The sequence below is a fragment of the Littorina saxatilis genome, linkage group LG5, assembly GCF_037325665.1.
Source record: "Littorina saxatilis isolate snail1 linkage group LG5, US_GU_Lsax_2.0, whole genome shotgun sequence".
NCBI lineage: Eukaryota > Metazoa > Mollusca > Gastropoda > Littorinimorpha > Littorinidae > Littorina > Littorina saxatilis.
The window spans coordinates 40,885,576-40,900,203 of NC_090249.1; the positions used below are offsets into that span (position 1 = coordinate 40,885,576).

Below are 14,628 nucleotides of genomic sequence, written 5' to 3' on the forward strand. Positions count from 1 at the left end.
CATTTATCAAAAAAATGAAAAAAACGTTCGGGGATTTCATACCCAGGAACTCTCATGTCAAATTTCATAAAGATCGGTCCAGTAGTTTAGTCTGAATCGCTCTACACACACACACACACAGACACACAGACACACACACGCACATACACCACGACCCTCGTTTCGATTCCCCCTCGATGTTAAAATATTTAGTCAAAACTTGACTAAATATAAAAAGTAAAGCAAGAATACATTATTATATTCATTTATTTATTCTTTATCTCAAATTACCATGCAGACAGTGCACCAAAATTCACAAGATAAAGCTCTCAAGACAGGCAAATGAGGTACAATGCAGCTCAGGTAACTACTGCAAAGTATAATTTTCAAAGCATCCTATCACAGTGTTCACTCTTAGTCTAAAGGCACAGCCGATGGACAATTGTTGATTAGCGCACTGCACACAGCAAAAAATAACCAGTTATAATCGTCTTCTCCGCTCAGTAACTTCCTTCCAGTTGTCACCCTGATGGTAAACAACTTAAGGGATCCTAAAGTGTGCCTGCTGACTGCAGTTTTTGGCCCCACAACGTGTCATAGACTGACTTTTCCATCCAGATGACCTTCCAGGGCTTCTTCATTCCTCACTTGCTGATATTAATGGTTGGCTTTAAACAAATTAAAAGGTGGATTTTCGGGAGCAAACTAAGCCTCCCCTCACACTGAATAATGTGTCACCTAATGACGTCACTATTTTCAGGTTGAGATTTGTGAAAATCCACTATGCAATCAGCCGAATAACGCTAAAGTTGTTCAGGGAAATAACAGCAGCAGTTACACAGACAACCCGTTCTGTACTCGTAAGTTCCTTACATACAGTTCCAACCATCTGCCACTTCAATGCAAAAGTCAGTGTTTGCCTTACTGTGCCATTTCTGACTTGGAAAATGTGTACTTTGCCATGGTGACCCCCTTGGGAAAACTGAGCTGTGTTCACGTCACATTTCTAGTTACACGTGAAGATAGGGAAAATGAACTCACCTAAAGCCAGATAGACACGCTTTGGATACATACCATTGATACAGCTCATTCATTACAAAAGGTTCATACATGTATTGTTTAACAAAAGGTTGCTTAACTTTGGAGCTTGAGTATACTACTTGAGCTTGAGTTTTTACACCAGCGAGTACAACAGCTTGGCACAAGAAAACCTGGTATACTGGATGTGGTTCGACAAAATGATAATATAACGTCATGCACTAGCCACGGCCGCATGGATGCTGAACAGCAGGACGGTCCAAAAATCAAAAGCAAAAACAGATTTCTTTCTCTCTCCGTTTGTCTGTGCCTGTCTCACTCTCAGTGTGCATCTGACGGGCGCTGTGGCGGGGTGGTAAGACGTCGGCCTCTTAATCGGAAGGTCGAGGGTTCGAATCCCGGCCGCGGCCGCCTGGTGGGTAAAATGTGGAGATTTTTCCGATCTCCCAGGTCAACTTATGTGCAGACCTGCTTGTGGCTTATCCCCCTTCGTGTGTACACGCAAGCACAAGACCAAGTGCGCACCGAAAAGATCCTGTAATCCATGTCAGAGTTCGGTGGGTTATAGAAACACGAAAATACCCAGCATGCTTCCTCCGAAAGCGGCGTATGGCTGCCTAAATGGCGGGATAAAAACGGTCATACACGCAAAAACACGAGTGTACGTGGGAGTTTCAGCCCACGAACGCAGAAGAAGAAGAAGAAGAAGAAGTGTGCATCTATCTGTCTATCTCTCTTCTTCTTCTTCTTCCATATTGTGACCACGGTCATTTTGGCTGACCATTATGTCACATTGTGGAGGGTTGCAGATTCCAAAGAGTGAGAAAAAAAAAAAAAAAAAAAAAAAAAAAAAAAAAAAAAAAAAAAAACAACCTAGCTAGAATCTACTGGGGGCTGGGGAGTTCCTGCACAATGCAGGAACTCGACTCCTGCGCAGTGCAGGAGTCTGGGGCCTGGGGGTGTGAGAGGAGGAGGGATGAAGGGGTCTCGTTCCAGTCCCTGATTGTTCTTGGGAGGAAGCTGTTCTTTCTGTAGTTTGTTCTCGCTGGGATCCGCTTGAATTGCTGTCTCTCTGTGGGGACTCCTCTTCTAGCCCTTGGGGCGAGTAGGTGTAGCTCCTCGCACCTCACATGTGCGGATCCCGATGTGATCTTCTTCAGCATGGAGAGCCTGGCCTCTTTCCTGCGTTCTTCTAGCGAGGGCCACTCTAGTTCGTTGAGCATGTCGTCCACGCTGGCCGTCTGTTTGTGTCTGTTGAGAACAAAACGAGCTGCCCTACGCTGCACTTTTTCAATCTGACTGACCTCTTTGATCTTGTGCGGGTCCCAGACTGTGCAAGCGTACTCGACTATTGGTCGGACAAGTGATTTGTAGGCTAGTTCTTTTGTCTTTGGAGATCCGATTTTCAGGTTTCTCCTCAGCATGCCTAGTGCACTGTTGGCTTTGGCACACACGTTGTTGATGTGTTTGTCCCAACCTGCATCTTTCTGAATGGTGACGCCCAGGTATTTGATGGCGTCCACCGACTCCAGCTGGTGGTCATGGAGCACGTAGTCGTGGGGCTTGGTTGTTCTGCTTCGAGTCATTGGGAGGGTGTTGCATTTGTCAGGATGGAATGACATTTCCCACTCTTCTTCCCATGCTTCTAAGCTTCGCAGATCGTCCTGGAGACTCTCGTGGTCTTGTTGAGAAGTCACTGGCCTGTTCAGCATGGTGTCGTCTGCAAACAGGCGCGAGCTTGAAGTGACTCTGTCCGGTAGGTCATTGATGTAGGCTAGGAAGAGGCATGGGCCCAGCACAGATCCTTGGGGTACTCCTGACTTGACGTCAGTATAGTCAGACTCTGCCCCTTCCACGACGACTGACTGGCGGCGCCCACTGAGGAAGCTCCCGATCCAGTCGTTGACCTTTCCTCGGACACCATAGTGGTGGAGTTTATGGCACAGTAAGCTGTGGTTGACTTTGTCAAATGCCTTGGCAAAATCCATGACAACTATATTAGTCTGGAGGCTTTTTTCTAAGTTGGTTGTGAGTTCCTCAAAGAGTTCAAGCAGTTGGGTTTCACATGAACGACCTTTTCTGAACCCATGTTGTTCTTCGCACAGTATCTTGTTGGACTCGAGATGACTCATGATGCTGCTGACCAGAATGTGCTCCATCACCTTGCACGAAACGCTTGTGAGAGAAATTGGGCGGTAGTTCATTGGGTCATAATGCTCGCCCTTTTTGAATACTGGGGCGACATGGGCAGTCTTCCAGTCATCCGGGACGGACCCTGAGCGGAGTGATTCCTGGAAGATGGTCGTCAGTGCTGGTGAAACTTCGGGTGCGAGCTCTCTGAGGACACGGGGGGATAGGTCGTCTGGGCCAGTTGCTTTGGTGGGATCCAGGTTCAGAAGGAGTTTTTCAACTCCCTTCTTTGAGATGGAGATTTCATCCATGGCGGGAAAAGATTCCTGGTCGCTGGACATGGTGCATTTCGTCTGGAACTCCTCGCTGGTGTAGGTGCGTCCGTCACTGAATGCTTTGTAGAACTGGTCATTCAGGACATTCGCCTTCTGCTTAGAGTCAGTGACTAGGCGCCCCTTGTTTTTCAAAGGAGGTATCCCGGATGAAGTGGAGCGTTGATGTTTCATGTAGGTCCAGAAGCGTTTTGTTGATGGTAGAGAGTCAGCTTCTTCTTTGGAAGGAGTGAAAAGGTTGCTTATGTACTCCCAGTATGCTTTGCGGATGCCCTTCTGTACTTCTGTCTGTGTCTCTGTCGTTCTTTGCTACACTCAAATTGCAAGCAGTTTTACCAAATGTGACGACTAAGCCGGGGCTGATTTTTTCTTTAAAAAACACACACTTTAAGTTTAACACAGCCTGGGGGTGTAATAACCTTTTTGGGAGTCGATCGTTAAAATGTGTTGAGACTGCACCGCTTGCGGAAGCTTGCACTGTGAAGTGCATATTTCTCCTAATTTTGAATGATTTTCTACACGAGGCGAAGAAACTGAGTCACTGCACAGTTTGCAGAGCTAAAGAAAATGCTGGGACATCGAGTCAACCAATCATTGTGCTTCAAACTTGAAACTGACCTGAAAACACACCGACTCCCTGTCGACACGCGTCGTCGAGCATTGGAGCGGGCACCAACCTCCCCCTTGGTATGCCGTGTATATCGGGCATGGTGAATTGCACAAAGTCAAACTGCTTCAGTTCCTCTAGCATAACATTCAGTTTCGCCTCGCTGCTCATCGTTGCTATTATCTCCAGTCACTAACACAAGTGGAATGATCGCAAAGCCGAGCTTGATATTAGAGTAACCCTGGTAATATTGCACGCGCGTGCACCGCGTGGTTTTGTCAGCTGAGTTGTATTCCTCTACTAAAGTGGACGGGTAGAGATCTTCAGGGTTGTTTTGCTGCAGGATTCTGCGTCTCACAGTTATGACGGCACACTAGTGCCAAAAGTGAAACTGAATTTGTAAAACCACAAGTGAATGAAATACTGTACAAGTAGACACTGGCATCACTGTTCATTAGCTCTATCGACGCCCGTATTTAACCGCTTGCTTCCCTGTATATGATAAACCGTCCATAGACCGTCGTTCTCCCGAACTAACTCCTTAGTAGGCCTATGTCATCAAGAATATAGGTAAGTTTTTGGGTAGGGAAATCCTTTAATGCAATGACGTCAGCGCCTTTCGGTGATTGGTCAATGCACTTCGTCAGTAGCACTAATGTCGGTCTCGCTTGAAATTATCGCTACTTGATATTGCTTTCCAAACTCAGTTTACGAAGTCACAGTGACCGGGAGTATAGGGTCAGTTATTAACTGAACTTGCCTCGAACAGTGAGATAATGAGAACAGTACACAAATACGAACGGGGAGACTCGGAAACTCGAGTCGTCGCCACGCTCGAGAACTCAAGTGTAATAATTGAAGTTAAAATCTCCTTCGCCTAGAGTGTGACAGAATAGCTCAGATGGTAAATCGCCCGATTATTCGCTCGTCCTACTTTTGTGGTCCCGGGTTGGATCCGCTTCGATGGCAATTTTATTTTTATTTTTTTCTGAACTCGTAATTCTTGTATTTTATTCATTTGCTTCATTCCAGTACGTTTTGCCTGCAGATCCGGCGGTCTCAAGTTCGAGTCCCATAATTGGCAAGTCTTTTGTAAAACATTTTTTCTCAATTTTTCAACTTTTTTTTCTTTTCTTAACTCTATATACTTGTATTTTTTTCTTTTTCTTTTTTCCCAAAGGTTTTGAGTTGTGTATTGAAAATCAAATATAGTGCGTGAGTGCCCTTGCTTGAACAGCTTTCCCACTGAATCCCGTATTCTATTTTTAGTACGGGGTATCCCCAAGGAAAGGTCAAAGGGCATATGTATCATCGCGTGTCGACTGCTGGTAATAGTAGTAAAGTACTTCTAGTATAATCGACTTCTGGTAAAACTTATTATTACTGATATCAGAATGAGAATTTCATGTAGTAATAACGCTAATATTTACAAATAACACCGCAGAATTACCAATATTTCTCAGTGACTGATATTACTGAATTTTATTTTTAAAGCTAGTATGCTTTCAGACTATGCACCAAAATAAATATTTACTAATATTACTAATAATCACCAAACCACTCAAAGGCACGCACCTGTGTGTGCACATTAATGTATCGAGTACAGAAAGTAGATGTGAGTTACTTCGACTTTTTGCGCTAGTATGCTGCGTGTTGTTGAGCCCAAATCGTCAGAAAACTGTCTTTTCACTGAAAATGGCGCCTAGGTGTTCTAGCTTTAACTCATAGGAAGAGCAGTTAGCTGTCATGCTAGTTCAGACAGCGTATAGAAGCGAAGAAATTGTTTCATTGGCTGGTAATTGGACAAAAACAACAACACAAAAACACTCTCGCATGGTTAGAAAAAAAGGGCATCTACCGGCGAGCGTGACTTGAATATGCCTGATTCTGCCTAAACGATAACGCAGCCGAGCAACAAGTTCAATTTCAGGAAATGTAACAGCTTTTCCATTTTAGTGTGCAAGATTCCCCTGTTGAGTTGCAAATCTTGTCAAAATGATCAGCAAGTTGTGAAGTAATAGAAACTTCCTTGAAAACAATTGCTCATCCCAGCGGCAATAATTTGTGGTTGTGACATCAAAAACATAGAACCGTTGGGTCAGTTAGTGGTAGTGTTGGTGCCTTATAGTCACCCGGTTGAGCCATCGCTGAAGGTTAAAAGTTCAAGGGCCATTCCAGCTGTGCTGTGAGTAAAGGCAAACCTGCAGTAATTAGCTCAAAATTGCCTTATAACGCTTCTTTTTTTTTTAATTTGTCTCCTCAGCAATACTTGAACTTACATAAAAACTATCTTTAAAAAAAATCATGTCCCATCTAATCTGTTTTTCTCTCTAGGCTTAGACTAGAAGCAAGTTTTCTATCAAACAGGGTAGGTAGGGGCAGGGGTAGTAGAAGCGCCACCACGGTTCCAAAGTTAGCCGGCACGGTCAGGGGAATTAATGTTTGTAATTGTGGTTAAAGGGATACCTGAGCTTGGATGTGACAAAGTTTTTGAACTTCTAATCACTTTTTCTTGTGTAATTTCATATTTGTTTGTGTTTCATGCTTGAAATTCAGTAAGTTTCAAAGAGTCGGTAGAAAGTTGTCGTTTTTTTCTCTCCAATTTACCAGTGTGTTTTCAAACATTTTCCGGAAAATTGCACCTAGCTGTGAATATATCTGTACTGATTCAAAATGTTACGTATTTAACATTGTTCTAAATGTCGTCATGCCAACGTAAACTTCCTCCAACATGACTCACTGACACTGAAAAACGTCAAATGTACAGCCAGATGGACTCCTGTGTGGGTGTTTTTCAAGCGGCACAACTGAACGAGAAGGCACAGAAACACTTACTCACAGGCGACAGGTATGTACAACTGTCATTATTAACAGCTATTGTGTTTTCAGCGTAGCAATAGGGTCCGATATTTAGACGAGACAAGTAGTAAATGCCGACGAGTCGCATTATAATTGTTCGAGTCTAAATATCGGACCCTATTGCTACGCCTGAAAATACAATAGCGATTATATAGCTGTTCTGACCTTGATTTGTTGTTCCAAACTTACACTGAAATGACAGTTTTTGCGTCGATGCGTTGATCTCAGGTTTTGACAGCAGACGCCGTTTCTTATGCGCATTAGTTTTGCGCAGGCGCCACTTTTTCGTATAACCTTTGCCCCCAGCGTTTCGACCAATCAGATTTTAGGACACGGCAGCCTCTCTCAGTCTGATAACCCGAACTAGGGGGCAATAGGTGCCTGGCCTGAAATACCTCTTTCACTTTCGATGCTCGAAGATTACTTTGCCAGAGGATTACTTTGAGAAATTCTGCAAGAAAACGGATTATCTTGTTCAAAATCATGAACAAAAAGTCAAGGACATGCACGAAGGTATGGTTTGAAACGGCTATTGGTGGTATATGGACGAAAGACTTGGCGAACTTCCCCTGCATAAGCGAGGGTGCGTATCGCTAGCGCTACGTGTCATTTGTGCTGAGTGTCATTTGTCCTACGTGTCATTTGTGCTATGTGCCGCTATCGCTACGTTGATTAGTGCTACAAATAATTTGTCGATGAGTCGCTATCATTCGTTCATTATCACTACGTGTCGACAGCACTACATCTTTTAGCGCGACGTGTCATTATCGCTACGTGTCAATACCACTACTTACTGACGACTCTCTCTTTCTCATTTTTTCAGTCTCTCGCTCTCACTCGTGGTTTGTGTGTGTATATGTATGTCTGTGTATGTATGTGTGTGCGTCTGTCTGTTTCAGTGTGTGTGTGTGTGTGTGTGTGTGCCTCTGTGTGTGTGTGTGTGTGTGTGTGTGTGACTCTCTCTATCTCTCTCTTGCTCACTCGCTCGCTCACTCACTCTGTCTCTCTCTCTGCCTCTCTCTCTTTCTCTCTCTCTGTGGCCTTAATAATAAACCATTCCGAGTTCTGAGTTCTCTCTCTCTCTCTCTCTCTCTCTCTCTCTCTCTCTCTCTCTCTCTTCTCTCTCTCTCTCTCGCTCTCTCTGAAGGAATATTTTGTTGTTCCTTTCAATTTGCCAGAGATTTGTAATTTTCGGAAGAAAGTCTCTGCATGATTTTCAGTTGTTTCTTTCGGATTTTGATCTTTTTAGAAAAAAAGGGCTTTGTTTTTGACTAATTGTAAGACAGTGTTATTGCATATATTTGTAAATGGAAATATTGACACAAGGTATAACCGAGGATATTGAAACCTTTTCTTCTCTCCCAAATTCTTTTATGAAATGAGAGGGGGGGATTGACAGACAGAAAAAGCGCGAGAAAGCAGAAGAGAGACACAGTTAAAAGGGATGGAGGGTGCTTTTTATTTTATGGTTGGTTGGTTTTAGTTCTTAATGCACTGTTTTTGACAATCGTTTTCATTCGGTAAAAGCCAAATTCAATTACCGCTCGCTCTCTCTCTCTCTCTCTCTCTCTCTCTCTCTCTCTCTTCATTACACACACACACACACACACACACACACCGCACACACACACACACACGCACACACACGCACAAACGCATACGTACACACGGTATCGTACACACAAACTCACACACAGAAAAACATCCGTGTATGTATATACGGTATCATGCGAGAGAGAGAGAGAGAGAGAGAGAGAGAGAGAGAGAGAGAGAGAGAGAGAGAGAGAGAGAGAGAGAGAGAGAGAGAGAGAGAGAGAGAGAGAGAGAGAGAGAACTCAGAACTCAGAAAATTTAATCGCTCAAACTTGAAGGTTCATTGCGATGGGGAGGTTTGGGGCGAGGGAGACAGTTTCGAAATCAACAGGCGTTTTACATTGTACAGATGTTTACCCGACATGGTATTTTCCGCGTCAGTTTTGATCTTGTATTGTTCTCCTTGTGTAATAATACAAATGTCATCGTTCTCTCAAATGTCTAGATGAGAACAAGAGTCCCGAATCACAAGCGAACCGAACAACGATACTGTTAACCGAGATAGAAACGTGTCACGTTTCGTAGCACAGACACTTCGTGTAGCACTGTCCTTAGACTATCTTTGAATTTTCCTCTGTCGACTGGTGACCCATGGCTGGTACCCCTGCTCTTTTGGTAGCATGTGGCGGGTTGCTTGCTTTATCATCCAGTATGTGCCTGTGAGATCGTCGCTGCTGCAGTCCTTGATCAACACAAAATCATCTGTTTCACAGAGCAGTGACTGTCTGTCGCCTGTGTTGTCTCTGACCACCCGTCGGAATGAATTGTTTCTGTGTACGTTTTTAACAGAACGAACAGCTGATCGGTCCCTCAGTTCCGACACATACTTCTTGATGGATGGCAGACAAAAACCAAAGTCTAGCGCCCTTTGCTCTGATATGTCCTGTGTTTCTGTGCTTCCTCTTTGTGACTGGGTTGTCAAAACAAAAACATCACGTGGCTCAGCGGTCCGTGGCGACAATAACACAACGCCAGCTTCACCCTGACTATTGTTACCACGCTCGGTGGGCTTGTCAGCTGTGCCTGCAACACGTGCAAAGTCACTGCTACTGTGTTGTGTGTCAATGTCACATCCCACGGGTTGTTGTTGTGTCATTTGTGGCCTCGACGAAATCGAAAGATTTGACATTGAAGAAGAACAATTCTGACTTGCCTTTGGTTCGTTCTGGTTACCTTTCTCTTTCTTTTCCTGTCGTTCTTGTGCACGAAGCCTGTCGCGTTGAAGCTGGCTTGGTGGTTTGCGGCGAAAATGTCGAGTCATGGCTGGCCGGTCCGAGTCGGAGATTGACACAAGTCGCAGGACGACTGTCGTTTTCGTGCCTTCAGCGCAGATTTTCCATGAACACACGGCATTTTCCTTTAGCAGGGCCTCCAGGGTACCTTCCAGAGCTGTTGGGAGTCCAACAGCTGGCATTGTGAAGGAATATTGAGCGTTTCTCAACGTTGGATCGAGAGCTCTAAATTTTCCGTCCTGCTGCTCGAAGATCTCGCGAGACCCCCCGGATGAGATAGAGAGAGATAGAGAGAGAGCGAGAGAGAGTGAGAGTGGGGAGGGGGAAATCCAAGATTAAGGGTGGGTACGAAGTCAACGTAGTTGGCATCGCTGATAGCCGTGCCATTGCCAGACACGAAGTGACTCGAGCAGACTTTTCAATGGCACGACAAACCCCTGTCGTCGGATTGCTTGCACCCATCGCGTCCTTCGCTGTTACGCCTTCGCACTTGCACCCATCGGAAAGCCATACAATGACAAATTCTGTCCACCGTATTTCTCTTTCTTCATTCCACTGTTGCACTTGCAGTTGTAAACACAACAGTTTGCCTCGTCGTCTCCACACTTGACTTTGCACCAAGCCTCGTTGTCGATTTTTCCTTTTGCCCCCTAGTTCCGGTAGATCTGACAATAAATTTCACAGCGCATGCGCCAAAATTTAAGTGAGAAAGGTCTGTTGACAACACAGCTGTTAAACAGCTTTTTATTAGTTTATTCGTATACAGCAAAAAGAAGTTTGAGTTTTTTTAATTTTGAACAAGACTACTTATGAAGAAGATCAAAACACAACACCAACGGAAAATTAGAAACAACTGAAGAACTACGATGCAACAATAAGGGGAGGAGAAGAGAACAGCTAATGCGTACAACGCGAGCAGACGGCAGCAAAGTTTTCAGTTTGGAGGGCCCCAAAGGGGGGGTATCATCACGATCACAGGAAGAGAAATTTTAGCTTTCACGATCACAGTTACCTTGATTTTTGTTTTCACGATCACGAACACCAGTGGCAAATCACGGTCACGGTAAAAGTTGCAGGTACAGAAAGCACGTGTCAAAGTAAACACAACCACACAGTTATTCGCTCCTCTGGATCTATTGTTTATACAACACAAAGTGACAACTGTTGCACTTTTTTATTATTTTTTTTGAATTCTCTTTCATTCACACATAGAAATACATATCATGATTTGTAATCAGTAACAAGAATGTTGTTTTCATTTTTTTTTTCTCTCGCTCTCTCTCTCTCATACAGACACTCCAGGGGCGGAGCAGTTAAGCCAGAGAGGGGGGGGGGGGGGTTTACAACCTGGGGTCCAGGGGTAGACCTTGTGGGGTACATGGGCAAGGCCCCGTTGGGGGGTCCCCCCAGAAGCTGAAGAGTTTTAACTATTTCATGAACAATTTATGGCTTATCCTTGATTTTAAACATGATCAACTGGTGTCAGCAGCCACTCATTATTTCTTTTAAAGTTAGTATTCATTTGTTTTGAAAGCCGGGGGGGGGGGGGTTCCGGAACCCCTGTAACCCGCCCCCCCTAATCCGCCCCTGCACTCATACACATTCAACTCCCACACCCTCACTCACACACATGAATATATACTTGCACAATTTCACATTTCCAGAGCTAAATTTTTAAACCCATTTTCTCAAAAACTATTGGGTGGATTGAAATTAAAGTACATGTATGTGTGATGGTAGAGTCTATAATAACAAAAACCCCAACGAACATGACTTTGATTGACTTTGACATGAGGATCAAGTGACCCAAACTGGCACGTCTCCCCGCCATAGTTCCTGAATTTAACCCATTGTTGATAAGTTTACAGGCGCTAAAATAAATCCAAGCTTAATGCAAAGAAGCGACAATTAGAATCTATGCCAAGCGTGTCCACGTTGCTGGGATGAAAAACACATTTCTAGTTTCGGTTTTGGCTACACGCAGACTCGATCAGACTCGAGCCAGTCGAGGTCACACTGAGCGAGTGACAGCCGGACGTGGCAATGACGACAATGTCAATGATCTCAATCAAACTCAAAGATCTTGAACAAATTTCAAGATCTTTGCCTACATTCAGAACAGTCATAGAGCAACATAGACAGGGTCGGACTAGGGGGGGGGGGGGGGGGTTACAGGGGTTGCGCAACCCCCCCCCCCCTGGCTTAAGCATGTACCTCCCAAACGCTTTTTTTCATTTTTTGTGTGGGGGAGGGAGGGGGGGGGGGGGTTGCATCTGGATCATCATGAAATCCGAGGAGAAATCGCACCTCTCACCCCCTTTCGAAAGACATTTTTCTTCAACGATTTTTGTGATGAAAAGTATGAGTCCTCACAATCTCAATTCTTCTTCATTGCCTATACAGCTTGCTGTCGAATTTACCTTTTTCGTTCCTTTCCCTCCAGAAACATTAAAAAACGTTCCTACGCCCCCTGGATCCCCACCAAGGGGCTTTGCCCCCTGGACCCCCATCTGTAACCCCCCCCCCCTCCCTAGTACTTACCTAGTCCGGCCCTGAATAGATCAACATACCTTGACATTTCGTCTTTGGAAAGACGGACCCGTAGCCGGACCTTTCCATCAAGGAAGGCATTCTCGCCGCATGCTTTGGTCTGGCTTGAATCCACAAAATATAACAGAAGTTCGATGCCAGTACCGCTGCACGCCATTTTTGATCTTCGAATTCGAATTTGACTGAATGCACTCAAAACTTTAGCACGAAGCCCTTCCATTGGATGAAGTTTGGCAGACTTTTGCAATTCGCCTTCTGATTGGATCTCTTTTTTTGTGTGATTGGTTCTCTTAAAGGGAAGCAATCGCTGTCAAAATCATATTTCTGAATGTGTTGTTGCTTCCCTTCAATCGGGATTGGCTCCTTGACGAATAGAGGATCATAGAGTGATACAGCTGTGAAAAATGTACGTTGAAAATAAAATGCTTTGCAATAATGCCCATCACGATCACGAAAACAAATGACGATCACGATCACGAGACTTGATTTTTTTGTCATCACGGATCACGAGCAAAGTCCCATCACGATCACAGAAATGGAAATTTCGGCAATCACGGTCACAGAAAGGTCAAAAAACGCCAATCACTATCACGATTTTAAACCCTTTGGGGCCCTCAGTTTGGGTGAATGGCATTTATACTTGTCTCGTCATGAACTGATGAAGCGATTTTTTCAACCTCAGCTATAAACGACTACATGAACTCAGTGTTAGTGCCAGGCGGGGTTGTACATCAATACTTCAGAGGGGACGTGGGGTATTTAGTGTGGAGTTACGAGATAAGAAAAGCTGAATGCGAAAGTTTGTGTCAGTCGGCAACTCACACAGGCACACAAAAATGGCTGTTTCGTTTTAATCCCCTGTTTGTACTACATCTTTCGACTTTGGGCATTTTGTGGTGTTTAGGGACAGAAAATAATTGGTTTAGTCCTGTTTCATCGGGAAGTTAGCAGAAAAGGGTATGCTATCGACATTTGTAAAGCTGAAAAACATTCCCGAGAAGAATTTCAACGGTTGTCAGTGTATCAGTATGCTGTTGTCGATTTTTTAAACATCGTGTGGTACAGATGGGTAAACCGGAACCATGCGTCTTTGTAAATGCCAATATGCTTTTGGATATTGGCAAAAATGGCCGACTTCCGCAGCATTATGCTTTGATGATCGGAAGAGACCATCCAATCACAGCCCCCGAATCAGTTCCCCCACGTGTCCATCAGAATAGCTATATTTGTTCATATTGAAATAAGGGGGAGTGGAACTTAAAAGGCTGAGAAAACCGGAGGGGAAGGGCGATGGCCGGGTTTCTCAGTTGTGCATCTCTATTTTGAGACAATGACAAAAGGTGACGTTTTCACGGCATGTCAGTATGTCCCGAATGACATCACCAGTACATTTTTCATTCTATTTAATCTGTTTTCGTTATATTTTTTCTTATAATATGCGTTACCAATTTATGATTGTCAACTGCAACGGAAGAGCACAAAAAAGTGTAACTTGATATGTAATTTCTGTAGAGGGAAAATAATCATCCAGACTGAGTGTCCCGTGCAACTTACATTTGCCAAACAGCTATGTGTAAGTAGATAATTTGTTAGTGGTATAAAAAAATACTGATCAACAATTTAAGTCAGTGTTCACGTCCATTTTCTACCTTTTTCTTATTTGTTTGTTCTTTTGGCATGGACACATTTCAGCAATCGTGTGTAACTTCGGCTGATGGGGTCTATGTCGACTGACCAAAACTGAGAGTGGGATTCCCTGTAGGTGGAGTTCCTGGAGGGGTATTCCCTGTATACAGGGAATCCCACAGGGTGGAGTTTTTCAATAAAACTTGCAAACCATACTCGAATTTCTAAGAAATATCAAAAAAAGATTGAAAAACATCAAATTTTACCGATGTCGCCAAGCATCACGTGATTTTCAGCGATATCAGCGACACGCTACAGGAACTAAATCCTGTGGTATTCCCTGTCCAGGAACTCCACCTACAGGGAATCCCACTCTTTTGGTCGACATAGACCCCATCAGCGTAACTTCGGGACAGTGGACATGACCGTCACTGACCTTTTGTCAGTCTCTTTTGTGTAGTCTTTCAGTGTTCTACCCTTCCTTTCGTATTTGTAAGTTCGTTTGCGCGTGCGTAAATTCGTGCATTTATCTGTTTGTTTTCCTTTTAAGAACGTAAAAAACGATGATAATCATACACGCAGGCTAAATACTACTGGTGCCCGTGGACAGCGTTGTCGTAACTGTAGTAGGCCATCTTCCATTCCACTTTTTGGCAAACAGAAATGACCTTCACCTTTACAA

General features: G+C 44.1%; 1 protein-coding gene across 1 annotated transcript in view; it reads right to left on the bottom strand.

The window, feature by feature from the left end:
- The window catches only part of LOC138967128 (lengsin-like), a 15,945-nt gene extending 11,547 nt beyond the window's left edge, over positions 1–4,398 (bottom strand). Inside the window, exon 1 of the mRNA XM_070339616.1 lies at positions 4,098–4,398. Within this exon, the coding sequence (XP_070195717.1) occupies positions 4,098–4,257 (160 nt within the window). The 5' untranslated portion in view covers positions 4,258–4,398. The remainder of the gene's footprint in view (positions 1–4,097) is intronic.
- Positions 4,399–14,628: the final 10,230 nt, after the last annotated feature.